At 48.8% G+C, this 15,522-nt stretch overlaps 5 protein-coding genes across 5 annotated transcripts; 1 reads left to right on the top strand and 4 right to left on the bottom strand.

The window, feature by feature from the left end:
- Positions 1 to 361: 361 nt before the first annotated feature.
- On the top strand, positions 362 to 2,377 carry N7469_002924 (ribosome biogenesis GTPase LSG1; the record flags this gene model as incomplete). Its single annotated transcript, XM_056641844.1, has 1 exon — positions 362 to 2,377. One exon carries the CDS (start codon positions 362 to 364, stop codon positions 2,375 to 2,377), a length of 2,016 nt encoding a protein of 671 aa, XP_056504338.1.
- A 398-nt stretch (positions 2,378 to 2,775) lies between these two features.
- Positions 2,776 to 4,276, bottom strand: N7469_002923 (uncharacterized protein; the record flags this gene model as incomplete). The annotated part of the gene is made up of 3 exons (XM_056641843.1): positions 2,776 to 3,582; positions 3,650 to 4,108; positions 4,202 to 4,276. The coding sequence occupies 3 exons, from the start codon at positions 4,274 to 4,276 to the stop codon at positions 2,776 to 2,778; spliced, it is 1,341 nt and encodes a 446-aa protein (XP_056504337.1).
- Positions 4,277 to 5,148: 872 nt separating this feature from the next.
- Positions 5,149 to 5,647, bottom strand: N7469_002922 (Spo12 family protein; the record flags this gene model as incomplete). Its single annotated transcript, XM_056641842.1, has 3 exons — positions 5,149 to 5,236; positions 5,316 to 5,405; positions 5,481 to 5,647. 3 exons carry the CDS (start codon positions 5,645 to 5,647, stop codon positions 5,149 to 5,151), a joined length of 345 nt encoding a protein of 114 aa, XP_056504336.1.
- Positions 5,648 to 6,306: 659 nt separating this feature from the next.
- N7469_002921 (Sad1/UNC domain protein) lies at positions 6,307 to 8,880 on the bottom strand (the record flags this gene model as incomplete). The annotated part of the gene is made up of 1 exon (XM_056641841.1): positions 6,307 to 8,880. The coding sequence occupies one exon, from the start codon at positions 8,878 to 8,880 to the stop codon at positions 6,307 to 6,309; it is 2,574 nt and encodes an 857-aa protein (XP_056504335.1).
- A 1,338-nt stretch (positions 8,881 to 10,218) lies between these two features.
- Positions 10,219 to 12,152, bottom strand: N7469_002920 (putative serine/threonine protein kinase; the record flags this gene model as incomplete). The annotated part of the gene is made up of 2 exons (XM_056641840.1): positions 10,219 to 11,084; positions 11,147 to 12,152. 2 exons carry the CDS (start codon positions 12,150 to 12,152, stop codon positions 10,219 to 10,221), a joined length of 1,872 nt encoding a protein of 623 aa, XP_056504334.1.
- Positions 12,153 to 15,522: the final 3,370 nt, after the last annotated feature.

The following is a 15,522-nucleotide window of genomic DNA, read 5'->3' as shown; positions in this document are numbered from 1 at the left end:
GAAAAAAGTGGGATAGATATGGTCACGTGAGGCTTATCGATGCCTGAGCCCCTCGGGTCCTCGAGAGGTGGCGGCCTGACAGAAACGAGGATTTCAACGAATTTTGTAAGAAAATTTTGGTTGAGAAATCATTGAGGCCATTTTTTCCATCCCTAATCATATACTGAATTTTTTTTAAATCAATCAATACGATAGATATTATCTGCAGGCATTTTCAAAGTAGACCATGAGTTTTCCGCTTACTAATCGTTATCTTATCCGCCTAAATCTTTTTTTGAATTATTCAGGCGGGCTGGCGGGGTTCGATTCTTGGACTTCACCACATTTCCCATTCAAAGCTGCACCACACAATTCATTCACCATGGTGCTCGCAAAATCTAAGAATTCAGTTGGACTGGGTAACAGTCTTATGAACGATCGTTTTGGAAAAGGCAAAGCGTCCAAGGAGAAAAAGGCGTCGCACAACAATGCTATCGCGCGCAAGGGTATCAATGGCGAAACCTACATTACCAACGCCGCCCAGGATGCTTCCTGGGTGAAGATGCGGTCTATCACCGAGCAGGCTGCCCTCGATGAATTCCTTAGCACTGCCGAGCTGGCCGGTACCGACTTTACGGCTGAAAAAATGAGCAACGTCAAGATTATTCATTCCGACCAGAAGAACCCGTACCTTCTGTCCGCATCTGAAGAAAAGTCGACTGTCAAGAAGCATAAAGAGAACAAGGCTCGGTTGACCGTTCCCAGACGACCTAAGTGGGATAAGACAACGACCCCGGCACAGTTGGAAATGATGGAACGAGAGAGTCTGTTAAGTTGGAGACGTGGATTGGCAGAACTGCAGGAGAATCAAGATCTGCTGATGACTCCCTTCGAGCGAAACTTGGAGGTTTGGCGTCAGTTGTGGCGTGTCATTGAGCGTTCAGATCTCATTGTGCAGATTGTCGATGCGCGTAACCCGCTTCAATTCCGATCAGAGGATCTGGAGAACTACGTCAAGGAAATTGACCCACGCAAGAAGAATTTGCTGTTGGTCAATAAGGCTGATATGCTTACCCTCAAGCAAAGAGAAGCATGGGCTGAATACTTCGAGAAGAACAACATCAACTTCCGTTTTTTTTCGGCGCATCTTGCCAAGGAGAAGATGGAAGCCCAGATGCTGGAAGAGGGCCAGTCTGGCAGCGAGGATGAGGATCTGAACGAATCCACCAAGAAGATGAATGTTGAGGATAACGAGGCTAAGGATACCTCCAATGAGGTGGAGGAGAATCTGGAGGAACAGCAACAGGAGGAGGAGGTTGCCAAACTTGCGGATCCCGACCAGTCCCTGGGTCCTCATATTCTAGACGTGGAAGAATTGGAAGAACTCTTCCTGGCCAACACCCCTGAGACACTACCTCAAAACCAGAACCCGACTGAGAATTCGAAGCAGAAGACGACTATCGGTCTGGTCGGTTACCCTAACGTGGGTAAGTCTAGCACCATCAACGCCCTGCTTGGTGCCAAGAAGGTGTCTGTCTCTGCTACCCCCGGTAAGACAAAGCACTTCCAGACTCTGTACCTGTCTCCTGAGATTATGCTGTGCGATTGTCCTGGTCTGGTGTTCCCCAACTTTGCCACCACCAAGGCCGACCTCGTTGTCAATGGTGTCCTGCCTATCGACCAGCAGCGCGAATTTACCGGCCCTGCTGGTTTGGTAGCCAAGCGTGTGCCCAAATCTTTCATCGAAAACGTTTATGGTGTTCAAATTAAGACCCGGCCCATCGAAGAAGGTGGTACGGGAATACCTACCGCTAGCGATATCCTTCGTGCTTATGCCCGTGCTCGTGGTTTCTCTACACAAGGTCTGGGTCAACCCGATGAGTCTCGCGCTGCTCGATATGTTCTGAAGGATTACGTCAATGGCAAGCTTCTTTTCGTTCACCCCCCTCCCCGAGCCGAGAACGAAGAACCCATCGATCCCAATGAATTCAACCAAGAACTTTATGATATCGCCCACCTGCCACCCAAACGTCAAGCCATGCTCGCTAAGTCAATCGTGGACCTTGATGCCAATGTTGACGCAGACATTTCTGCCCTCGTCGCCGGTCAAAATGAAATTGGCTCGCGTTCCCGCAATATCGACAGTGGTTTCTTCGGTACTGCTACCGGACCCTCTGCCGGACGGTTGAACATGCCTTTCAACCACAAGTACACAGATCAGGGCCAGGAGATGCGTAAGAACATCACAGGTCGTAAAGAACGTATGATGATTGCGCTGGAGCGCGGCGTCGATGTTTCTGAAGTTCGTTCTGCCGGATCCAAGAAGCACAACAAGGGTAACAAGCGTCGGGCCAAGGGCAAGCGCAATAACCCAGCTGGTGATGATGACTATTACTAAAAGTTTCTTCTCTTTCTTCTCCTTTTTCCCTATTGCTCCTTTTTCTCACGATGGACATATGAACCTCTTTACGTTTTGATATCAGCTGCTATGTGCTCATGTTTTCACCTCGTATCTGCAAAGCATTCCAACTTATTGTTTGGATATTGAAGATACGGACCTTGCATGTCATGCTCATTTTGGATTTACTCTAGACATTTGCAGGCGTTTTGGAGGTTGCGTTTAGGGTCCGCTAGTACGAGTCAAATCTACTTTCTTTAAGACCAAGAATTATCACGACAGTAAAGCACAAGTATAATCAACGTGAGTTTGAATCGTAAAATCTCGATTTATACTTTGGATTGACCACCCCAATTTAAAGCCAACCGGTGTCATGATATAAGTGAAGGGAAGTTTATTTACAGGTGACTCTTGGGCTTGAAACCAGCTGCCGAAAGAAGGCGTTCTGACTCTTCACGTTGCCACTTCAACTTAGCGATAACAGCGTCCTTGCGGGCGCGGTTCTCCTCCCGACCAAGTTGCTGCAGATGAACTTCGTCAGGACCATCGGCAATACGAAGAGTACGAATACCAGCCCAGAGGTAAGCCAGAGGGGTATCCTGGCAGACACCTGCAGCACCGTAGGCCTGGACAGCGCGATCAATGATAGTCAGAACAGTCTGGGGAACCAAGACCTTAGCCTGGGCAATCTCCTTCAGGGCAGACTTCGCATTGCCCTGATCAATCTTGATAGCAGCGTTGAGAACAATGAGACGAGCAGCATCGACCTCGATCCGTGACTTGGCAATCCACTCCAGGATAACGCCATGTGCGGAAAGAGGCTTGCCGAAGGTCTGCTTCTTTTCGTCGTTGACGCGAGCAATCATCCACTCGAGAGCCTTTTCAGCTGCACCGATGGTACGCATAGCGTGGTGGATACGGCCGGGACCCAGGCGACCCTGGATAATCTCGAAACCACGGCCTTCGCCAAGAATCATGGCAGAGAGGGGAACACGGACATTGTTGAAAACGATGTGACCGTGGCCGTGGGGGGCATCGTCGTAGCCGTAGACGTGCAACATGCGCTGCACAGTTATGCCGCGTGTGCCGGCTGGTACCAGCACGACTGATTGCTGCTTATAAGTGTCACTGTTGTTGGGGTCGGTCTTGCCCATGACCAGGTAGATCTGGCAGCGGGGGTCACCGGCACCAGAGGACCACCATTTCTATAGATAGTACTCGTTAGAAACCTGAGAGACGGGACCGAAGCTGAAGTTGAGGCTGAAAACTTACAGATCCGTTCAGGACATACTCATTACCCTCACGGCGGATATTCAACTCGATATTGGTGGCATCACTCGACGCAACATCGGGCTCGGTCATCAAGAAGGCAGAACGGATCTTACCCTCCAACAAGGGAGCCAACCATTGCTGTTTCTGAGCATCATTGCCGTACTTGGCCAGTACCTCCATGTTTCCAGTATCCGGGGCAGCATTATTGGTAGCCTCGGAGGCAATCTTGCTCTTGCCCAATAGTTCAGCCATCAGGCCATACTCGAGATTCGTGAAGCCGGCGCCTTGCGTGAAGTGGTTCTTGGGGAGGAACATGTTCCACAGACCGAGCTTCTTAGCCTTCTCCTTCAGCTGCTCCATCACGACGGGGGTGGTTTGCCATCGCTTCTCGCCTTCGCCTAACTCGGCAGAGAAGACGGCATCCGCAGGGATACAATCCTTTTCGACGAATTCCTCGACCTATCAATAGAGCGGGGCCTGTTAGCGTAAGGTTTCTATCCGAAGGTACGTCGACGACGGGTGGGGAGACGGAGAAGAGGGGAATGAAAGTACCAAGTCAAGAGTCTTCTTAGCGCGTTCACTAACGAACGGCTGCGCAATAGGAGGGATACGAGTTGAGGCAGACATGATTGAGGATTTAGATGGAGTGTAAGATATTGTCGGGGCAGCGCTGAATATAAGTTGGGCCCATCGAGCAACTGCGGAGTAGTCGCGGTGTGGAGAAAGCCGAGCTGGGCCCGTTTTGCCTCGGCAAGTCGTACCACACCACTTAGATAAGTTGCACGGTTGAATTACTCAAAACAATCTGTCAATTCTAGTAATGGAATCATGAAGCTGCCAGTTCTGATTTGATGAGCTAAGTTGAGTAATATGAATTACTGTAAACATTTGCATGTTGGGACTGCCTCTTCTTTAGCCGGCTTACCGACGCTGCTATACTACGACCTCGGCTTCGTCCGGTCCTAACAATATAGACTTATATCAGCAAGCTAGAGTATATACACTACTAAGCTGGAACTACTCTCATCGCTGAGAACACCGAGTGCAGATCATGGATGTATCACATTTCCAATTGCTCCTAAACCAGTCCCTAAGGAACAAAATACCAGAATTCCGTAACCTGAAAACCCCCCAAAATACAGGAAAAGGACATTAAAGAAAAGTCCCAAACATCAAACAGGTTGGACAACACAAGAGAAGAAGACAGAAGGCATTGCGGGTCATTACAAAAGAAAGAAAACAATAAAAGGACACCCCGTCACAGAGTCAGTTCCTTTCGTCTCAAAGTCTCTCAAATCCCTCAAATCCCTGATATACCATAATACCCCATTTCAATCGAATCCATCAGAACGACCAGCGTCACTGAGAAAGATTAAATCAAAAAAAAAGGAAATTCGGGGATAGCCCCAAGCATATGATATGAAACAGAGAGGAAGAAAACGACATTGTTCGAATCAGGACTTCTCCACGACGAAGTCTCCTCCAAAAAAAAAAAGCATCTATTCGACAGTTCGGCCTTGTTCGGCAGATGATTGCTCATAGCTCTTCTTACCAAGCTTAGCGAAGAGTGATTGGGGTTTTCCAGCACTATATCAAGAAGAACAAAACGTTAGCACTGTCGGGAAAATTGTGTATATTGTAGGATGGGTAGAGCAGGTCAACATACTTCTTGAATCGTTTGCCCTTGATATCACTCAATTTCTTCGAGCAGGGACTCATGATATCGTCGGATGGTGAGACATAAGAAGTTGGTTGTCTAAGACGATTGTTAGCATCGGATTCAGCTCAGTCTGTAGCGATAATGACCGCTAGTGCGGATATGGGAACTCACTTTTCGCCGTTGTCCAGCTTATCCTGCAACATCTGGCGGTGGTGCTCCATTGATGAGAGATCCGCAGACTTGAGATCTGTCTTTAAGTCGCTGTTGACATTCACGTTCGCCAAGTGGGTGTTTGTCGGGCGGTCCGCGAGGGGTTGCGCGTGTGTTGTGGCGTCCATTTTGAGTATTGTAGATGTGAATGAAGTGAAAGGACAGGGTCAGAGAGAACAAAAACCGTGTTATTTTGTCACAGAATGCAAATAGAAGTAAAGCTGAGGCAAAGAGGTAAAGAGAGATTCGTGGTGGATCGGATAAGAAAAGAAAAAACGTGCGGCTTGTTGGTTGCAGAACGAAAATGCGGCTTGATTGTTGGCCCAGCAACCAAGGCCGGGGATGACGCAGGACATTCTTGCTTTGCCACTGAGTTTATTTACTATTTTATATACAGTATTTAAGTTAGATGACTTATTTGAAGAATTCCATGGAGTATGCTTGGATTAAATAGTTCATTTTTTACTTCATACAGGGCATAACTTCGCCAGTGCGAAAGTGAAACAAAAAAAGACCAAAACAAAACAAAAGCAAAATCCCTGGGAAATGCAATGGAGAAACCCATATTAATGAACCCCCTTCCTAGAACGCCAATATATCATAGGAGGGAAAAAAAAGGGACATGTGCACAAGAATATGAGAGGTTTGCTCGATGCTCGTCAAAGGAAAACATTAGTGTAGACATGGATGACATGGCTTGTTGGACCAGCCAACAAACATCGATTGGCCCCGGATGTTGCTATGGGTCCAGAGTCCAGTAGAAAAGAACACGAGAGGTAAATGTGTCTTATGACGTTTGAAGCGGATCCTCGTCGGAAGGTCGCGAGGCCTGGACCTCAGACGACATCATACCCTCTTCTCCGTCCAGGTCGAGATCTGTCGTATGACCGTTTAATACAGGCGGAGTGCTACGGGATCGGTATTGTGGAGTACCCAGTATTGGTACTGACATTGAGTCAGGCGATCGGGGCTGATCGGTACTTTTCTTGTCATCCCCTAGCTCTTGGTCCACGTCAGAAGTCGGTGTTGGGGGAATATACGCCACGTCCGGGCCCGCGGGACTGTCCTGAGAAGATGAACTATCCGACAAATTCCGTTTATGGCCGGCATTCTCACGATAGGAGGATGTTGGTCGTGTAGAGCCTGGACTGGCTGATGGGGATGCATAGATGGGGGAGGAGGATCGTAGACTATACGATCGAGCAACCATCCGCTGCACACGAGGAAATTCCATGTAATTGCTCACCGAACCGCGTGAGAACAGAACCAATGCGAAACAGCACATGACCATGATGCTTTGAATCACAGTCACTCGTTTCTGGAAAACAAGCTCGTCGGCTAAAACGCCCAATTGTGCACTCAGCGAATGGACTTCTTGGTGATAGCGCATCCGTTGGTGTTCAAACTCGAAGGCAACTGATTTCCAAACGTGGTCGTATTGTTCACGGAATTCTTTGAGCTCATTTAGAACAGTCACGTTCAGGTTCTCGAGGAAGTTGGAGGTTTTTGAAAGTTGACGTTTTTCGACCTTATTGAAAGCGTCACGTAGAATTCGAGATTGCTCCTCGATGTAGAGTAGAGACAAGGTTGAGTTTGATTCAAGCATTTGAAGTCGCTTGTGGACGGATTTGAAGAAGGACTCTTGGGTAGTGGGATTAGAGGAAGGAGGCTGTGTAGAAGTTGGTCTCGTTGATTCCGAAGGCGGATTTTGTTGTACCTCCTTAGGGTTTGCAGTTGGTTTGCCTGTATTTTCGACGGTGGCATCTTGCGGTGCGGGTTCCGCACCGGGGACTGAAGCGTCGGGAGTAGTCGCCATGGCCTTTGCAGAGTCGTTTGCATTTCTAATATCCTCAGCAGGATGCTGGGGGGGTGATCCTGGACTCGTCGCTGGAGTACCATCCCCCGAAGCAACGGTAGAATCCACTTTAGACGAAGCGGTCGTACGGCCAGTGATAGATGTATCATTTTGCGCTGGCTGGGTGGGTTGACTTTCACTGATACTACACTGCTCAACGAAGAGCCCGAGTAGAATGGCTTCAGTATTTGTAAGAGGGTTGGGGCATATTTCTGTCTTTATGACTTCGCTGGCTGGCTCTTCCACTTGGGGCTGAACCTCTTCAATAACCGGTGCATCGATGTGCTGGGCAGTCGAAAGAGGATCCTCGGTATCTGCTTCAACCTGACCATGACTTTCATCATGCTTATACTCTTCCATCATGGTCGTGCCGTGGATACGGATCAGACTGACAGGACAGTAGAACTCATGGCCGTAATGAGTCAGAAACTCAATGCGAAGATACCGAGCCCATATTAGAGAGTTCTCAACTGCGAAAGCCTGTACTTCACGAGTATTTCGTGCTTCATAAACGCCTAGCTCTTTCCACTGATCTGGCTTCGCAGGATATCGGTCCGAAACACTGACCCGGAAAGTGTGGAAGATGGAACTGAAGAACTCGTAGTTGGCCAGCACGACTGTATCAACAAGGATATCGTCGCACATTTCAAGAATCAGAAACTTGTTCTGCGCCCGACATTCATTGAGCATGTAACTATCCTTGTTTTCAACAAGGACAGATGATGAACCCTTGCACTCGGAATTGGTCTTCAGTACTGTAGCCGCACAATCGAATGAAGCATAGTTAAATCTCTCTTTGCATGTTATACCAGCATCCTTTCGACGCGAAGTCTCGGTCGGCGGTGATCGTTCTACCTCACCATCCTGATTTCCATCCCATCCCAACTGATCCGCATGTTGCGACGGTATCGGCGTCCCCCAAGCCGTGGGACTTGCCTCTGGCGACTCAGCGCCGAATCCACCAAAGTCTAATTCAATCTCAGCATCGTCTCCCAATGAGTCCAATGCATTATTGATTCCTGGCTGACGCCGAGTGTCTTTCCCAACGCCAACAGATCGCCGGTTACCACCCACATTATCCGCCGATTGACCAACCTTGGCCAGATTTTGTTTCTTCCAATCTTCGAACGAGAGAAAACTTGCACTATCCAGCAGTGAATCTGCGTCATGCTCCTGTTTAGTATCAGGCGCCGTTGCGGCCTCCGTAGATCCCGCTGGAGTCACAGTAGAGCCAGTAGCGGTGGTATTGTTTTCGACGGGCTCGGACAGAGTTGACTTCGACTGTAGCTCTTGGCCCCGTCCCCAGCGAGTCTCCAAGCATATCGGTTGAAGGAAGAGCTCTGCCTCCGTTTCCCATGGATTTATCGCATGGCAAACCTTATCTAATGTCGCCGCGTCATCTGTATGCTGCGCTGAGGCCTGGGCGCCCAAGACAGCTACAAGTGCGGGCAGCAATATGGTAAATATCGAAGCATGGTATTTCCAGCCCTGCCTCGCAGCTACCATCGTGGCCGCCGAGGGCGAAAAGAGCCCTATACAGTCAGGCGCGAAGACCCTAGCTTTACCCAGCCACGCGTAGATAAATCGGATAATCGGATAATATTCGTCTTGCCGTTTCGATGTTCCGCTGCGAAGCCTGCTTCTTGTTACGGCTGATTTGGGACCGAGGAAATCCAATCTATGAAATGCGCATCGTAAAGTAACGAGACCAATCGCGACCTCGGACGGGAACTGATGAGGAAGGGAAAAGAAAGATCGCAACGGAGGATGGGGGAATTAGGTTCGAAGTGCGTTTACCGCGGGGGTCTAGTGGAGGCGATATATAGGCACTACTGGGACTATCAAAGAGACGGTGAATGAATTTGGAGATTGGAAGAGAGAACGAAGCGATTCTCGGTGGGAATGCGAAGTGGACCTGCTGGCATCTCAACGGTTCGAGGTCACCGCCTGCCTCACCGCCGGTTCAAGCTGGAGTTTGAAGTTCAGTCTTGTATTAATTGCATAGTTGGCTATATTAGTGGAAAATTGTAACGATATGAGTTTAATAGTGGAATGCTATGTATACATTTCTATCTGTAGATTTATTCAAAGCGTGTGGAGCTGTCGGGTGCCAATTTAAGCTACCAACGCAATGCAACGTAGGCGCACGATTGCCGGCGACACTGCAGACCCACTAGAGCTGAGACAGCCTGGGATTGGCGATAACAAGCTACGTAGAATACAAGGGTTTTAGTCAACATGATACGAGGGGAGAACAGAACAATGCAGTCTTCACGGAGGGTGTTTCCTATTTGACGATTCTTGGCTAGTTACAGTACATGATTGTGATATGTCAAACAGAAAAACGACCGGTTTGCGCTCTCGAAGATCCAGCTTCACCCAACGCTTCCACCTAATCATCAACATGCTGCTTTTCTTTCTCAGCCGCAATTGGTCCATATGCAATAATAAAAATAAAGAGATCCTTCCCAGAACAAATCATCCCGCCTTCTAGTTTTTTTGGTGCTCGGCGCCTCCATACCCTATCACCCATGACCCCATATAGTACATGAAGGGGAAGAGAAGAAAGAAAATCCGAAAAGGTCAATGGATGGAAGTGGTACACCGGGCCGTAGACACGAGGGTCTTCGTCGGTTGGAAGAGCAGGAGACACCGGCCAAGATAAAACAGAAAAGTGAGACAAGAAACAATGACAATTAGTTTATTGTTGGTAATTTTTGAACTTTTTTCCCAACTGAATCGAAATAAAAGAATCGGCGCAAGAGGACGCAAGAAGAGCGAGAAGAAACGATGCAATGTTGTGTGATGAACAATAGAATGGAAGCGCAGGCATATATAGATATGCTACAGGTGAAGATCATGCCACCCACCCACAATCTCGAGATCATCGTCAAGGCTGCTGTCGTAATGAAGAGGGAATTTGGCTGGCGAAGGCTTAAAGGCCTCCACATTGTCACGGCGCCAGTCTTTCTCCATGAACAGTCGACGACGACGGTCGGGTTGTGGAGAGTCCCGCTTGGGTCGAGCTCCGTGGTCGAAGCCAGAGGAGCCGAGACCCCAATCACGTCGCCAGTTGTGCGGTGCTCGGGAAGGACCGAAAGGCTCTCGGGTCTTGCAGTTGCGACGTTTGTCACCTAACTTTGCCCACTTATCCAGATTGGAATTCTTAGGCGAGGCTTGATGAAGAGGGCGAGGCGTACTGCTTGAAGTTCCAGTATCGCTGTCGACCTCGAGAGACTTCGGGTGGATGGCACGAGGGGCACTGAGTTGATTCTCCGATGGGATTGCGTCACTTGGAAGAGCGGAGTCCAGCTCGCGCAATTCGGACAGAGAACTCCGTGGGGAATCCCGGCTTTCCTGGCTCCAGCTACGAGAGTTCTGTTCATGCCTTTGCTGTAGGGCCAGGTCTTCGTTCTCCGACTCTTCCTCTTCCCAGAGATCACTCCAGCTCTTGGATATCTGATCACTGTTCGAGTTCTTACCGAAGACCATAGACAGGGATGGAAGAGGCTTAGTCGCATGACTTGGGAGGGAGCCGGTAATCGGAACCGGATCCGATCGCGGAAGGAGGGGGCCTCGGGTCTTCAGATGGTTGAAGGATCGGAAGGAGTCACCCATTGCAGAGTCCAACACGGAAGCCATGGAGGGGGTATCAGGATGTGCGGAAAACCAAGACGTGCCTGCGACCTCTGAAGGAGGGAAAAGGTCCTCTGTATAACTTTCGTTGTCAGGGATGACCGACAACTGGCGAGAGGCTGTTGCGGGGCTCGACTGTAACATCTTGGTCCAGGGAAGGAGTCTCCTTGGTTGATATGAGGGCTCTGGATAGAGGGAGTACGAAGAGGTTCACGGTTGGCACTGGCGGTGACAACCTCACGATCCTCGGTACAGAACTCATCCAGTGACTCATCATCAGTAGTGAAGGAAACAGTTCGCAAGATGCTGTCGCGCACCTCCGACAGAGAGCGCTTCGCTGGGTCAATAGCCAGCGCATGAGTCAGGATCTCAAAAGTGTCCTGAGACATGTTGGGGAAAATGTCGAACAAAGACTGTCGATCACGCACGTAGTCCGAATATAGAACATCAGAGCCCGTGGGGGCGGTAAAGGGGTTGCGGGAAAACAAAATGTTCAACAAACAGATTCCAAGAGACCAAATGTCTGCTTGGGCAGGAGAATATCCAGCAGAAGTGGGTTCATACTGTTCGGGAGCCATATATCGATCACTTCCGACGCATGCTTCATGGCACCAAGATTCCCGGGTCGCCAGGCCAAAATCACCAAGTTTCATAGAGCCGTCAGTCATCAAAAAGATGTTTTCTGGCTTAATGTCGCGGTGATAAAGGCCATTGGCATGCATGAACTCGATAGCGCTCACAAGCTGGAGCATAAGATCGCGAACATGCTCGGTTTCCAAGGGGCCACGATCATGACGGATGGCTTCATATAAATCGCCGTTGGCACAGTACTCTAAGACGAGATACATGTGAGAATCAGTCTCGAAAGAATGGATCAAGTTGACCAGATTTGGATGGTGGCCAAGTCGGCGGTGAGCCTCCAATTCTTCAAACTGATCGTCCATCGGGAATGGAGCAGAAGAATCAACGGAAGCGGTCTTTGTCAGACACTTGATGGCAACATCTTGTCCGGTCGTCATATCTGTCGCCAAGAAGACCATGCCGAATGATCCATGATTTAGTGGAGCAACCGTTCGGAATCGACCATCCAAGATGCGGTCCTTCTCAAAATTCTCCCGAAGGCATTCCATTGTTGAAGGCATGTTGGAATGTTCTCAAAGAAACAAATGTGATATGTAGGATAGTATGCAAATAAATCGGTGCGAGGCAAAAAAAAAAGAGGCAAGGGCACCGACGGTCGAAGAAAAATCTATGAACCGCTCGAAAGCACACGCGTTGAAATAGACGCGTCAAACAGCAACCAGGCTTATGAGGGGGGATTAATAGTCAAGAAGAGAAAAAGTTCAGGCCTGAAGTCCCAACGGAGGAGGTTCAGTAGAGTAGTCGAAATCAGGGCAGTAGCGGATTTCGGACACTCGGGACGACAATGAGAAAAAAAGAATATACCGTAGGCGAGAAGATGGTTAAATAGACAAGGAAAAGAATAAAGGACGAGACGGCGCAGGGCGCGGTAATGTTGGATGTATACCCGTAGGGTAGAGACGCTTTCAAGGAAAATGTGTAAAGACCGTTATGTGCTCATTTGTATGTCGTTTTCGTTTGTTGTTGATTGGCAATGGCCGGACAGTGCACGAAAGGAAGGTATATGTCACGAAGGAATGGACAAGAGTTGGAAATGGCTCGAGAGAAGTTGAGTTATAGAGTTGAGAGAAAAGAGGCCTGAAGAAAGCGGGAAGGGAAGATGATTGTTGAGTTTCAAAAGTTTTCGCTGCGTAATATCGTAACCGGAAGAAGAGATGAAAAGCAAAAGGACAAAAAGGAGCCTTTGAACACCGGGTTCAAGGTTAGGCGCGGCCGTGACTCAGGTTGGGGATGGTTGAGATTAATGAGTCATGAGTGGGTCGCGTCGAGAAGAAGAAGTATTGGCAGATGAAAAGATCGAGAACAGTTAATTCTCGTCGAAAAAGACAAAGATCCAAAAGGAGTCGATTAGCCTTGGGCAGACTAATAGTCTCGAGGTGGAACGAGCCGATGGGGGGACCCTGGAGAAGGCAAGCGGAAGAGCCGGAGTACTCAATACCAGGTTCCCAGACTGCAGATGATTCACGATGGTGCAGTCAAAGATGCTCAGAAAGCAAGTGTAGAACGGTCCACAAGTTGAAACCTTCGTAGAAGTGTTGATGGGACGAAGGTGACGTGAAACTGATTCGTCTGGCAATTACTCGATGATGTGAATCAAGAGACGAGCGGGGACGATGAACCAGACGAGGACTCGATATAGATTCCAGGTGAGAATCACAGAAGAGATATAATGCCAACGTTGGGAGCAGCACTCTTGACGGGTAGAGTCAAAGTAGAAGCGATGTTGGTTGATATGGTTGGCTGAATCGCAGGTAGAATGCTTGCGGACCCGAAGGCGTGTAGGGATAGGAAGAAGGGAGGATCGGATGACGAGAGATCGAAGTGAGAAGGAGATAGGACAAGGCAAAGGCGAAGAAGAGAGGGGAACGAGGGGAAGTGGGAGGAGAGAAGGAGATGAGTGAAAGGGGGAAAGTATGAGGAAGTGAAAGAGACAAGAGAATACAGCAGGTAGTTTAGTAGTCAAGGAAGGAGAGAGATGATCAGGAGTCACGGCAGCCACGACTGGCACCAAGTCGGAGTCATTGAGGACAAGCCAATCAGAGAAGAGTGGAGTCACTCGATTCAGTACAGTATCTTACGGTATAGCCTGTACGAATATGGTAAGTTACAGCTCTTCAACGGGTCCCTCGTGGACCTGGTCGATCTGCAGTCTGTCCTTTCAGTGGTTTAATCCCGGAAAAAGCGGGGGGTCCACGGCCGCTATGGCGTATTGTATGGAAACGGTGTTGTCTTGTACCGCCACGCAATCCCGAGGCTACCATCTTCATGAACCTTCCAGACATTCCATGACCCTTGGACGGCGTCACTTCCCACCCTTGTTGGGAATAGCTGAGAGGAGGATTTCTACGTACAATATGTCACCGCATATGGCAACAGGATTCTTGTGCTCCAAATTCCAATTTCCAGGATGGGAACGAAGATGAATTTGTATGTACAGTACAACCAAATATACGCCTTCAATACAATGGGTGTCTGGAGTACCTTGGGCAGCACTCCATATCACTATTGTTGATCTACATGCAACAGACCCATGGTTGTCCCCTAAACACAAAAGGAGCAGAGACCAGTCGGGACCTGCATGTACGGAGGGTATGTACTGTACACTTGTTCAGTAACTACGTAGACAGTGTACATAGTACAGTATGTACATATGTACACAACTTCCTCCAACTCCTATCTGGTCCCAACTGGTTGCGGCCGAGGGCGGATCCCAGGTGGCGCACTAAACTATTTTGGTCGGATTGCGCAGGGAAGTCTGGGGCAACCACCAATCAAATGGGGAGATAGGAGCACTATTTCCAGGCTGCATGACGCGATGAATGGGGAATGGCGTGATCTAATATGATTGGTAAACCCGGTTGCCCCCCTACTGCAGGCCCCGGAGTTTCTTTGCCGGCAGGTACAATCAGTCCTGCACATGTACTCAACAGTTAACTGCACTGGCTTAACTATGGAGTGTACTTCGTTACTTGGTAGCTAGTGATAGTTCGTATTGGCCCCCATAGTGTACATACTACATACTTATGTATGGAGAGAGTTGCTATTATCTCTTCTGTACGCGCCCGCTATACTCTGATAACTCCTGATCGACCACGTTTATTCTCGACCCTGAAACCGTCTAGAGTAAACCGAGGTACAACGTACATCCCACAGTACTCGATACAAAGATAGTAGCACCCGTCACACTGCCGTTGCCGCCCATGGATTCTGGCGCGCGGATTCTTGAGACACACATTGTCTGACCCAGTCCATGTCTTTGCGGGGTTCGGTCCATTCAGCAACATTGAGACAACTTTACATCGTTCATCAGTGTTTGCTGATCGATCTATGTATGTACATTATAGAGAACCCCTTACGGATCAGCATATGGACTCAAAAAAAAAAAGTCAATGAAAACCTTGAAAGTGAATAAAAATTACTCCGTAGTTACATGTACATGAATCGTACATATGAGCATCATTGTAGTTGGCTATAGTTGGCTACTTCCAAGCTTAACCGCTGGCACTCCTTTGGACACCCACGCAGCCCCACGGATTTCGCTCCCGGGGGGGGGAAGTGAATTCAGCGGTGAAGGAGGCAGAGTTCTAGTCCCGGACTGGACTGACCGCCTCCTGCGAGGGTCTGCAAGGTTTGTCCTTGCATTGAGAGAGGCATTTCTCTGAGTGGCACGACTCTCCTTCATGACGTGGTTTCACAATCATCACGCGATAACTTTCCCATCCCCCCTTCAACTCCTATTTCGTCCGATTTGAAGCTATATCGTGATTCAGCATCGATCAAACGGACTTGTCCACACTGCATCACGACATACGAAGCTACTACATTTGTCCAGCGCAATTATGTACATGACGACTTCAACCAACTAGAAGA

This window comes from Penicillium citrinum (genome assembly GCF_028827155.1).
Source record: "Penicillium citrinum strain IBT 23319 chromosome Unknown utg000002l:1.0-3833315.0:1.0-3834789.0, whole genome shotgun sequence".
In the NCBI taxonomy this organism is placed as follows: Eukaryota; Fungi; Ascomycota; class Eurotiomycetes; order Eurotiales; family Aspergillaceae; genus Penicillium; species Penicillium citrinum.
This window is presented reverse-complemented; position numbering and strand designations above follow the sequence as displayed.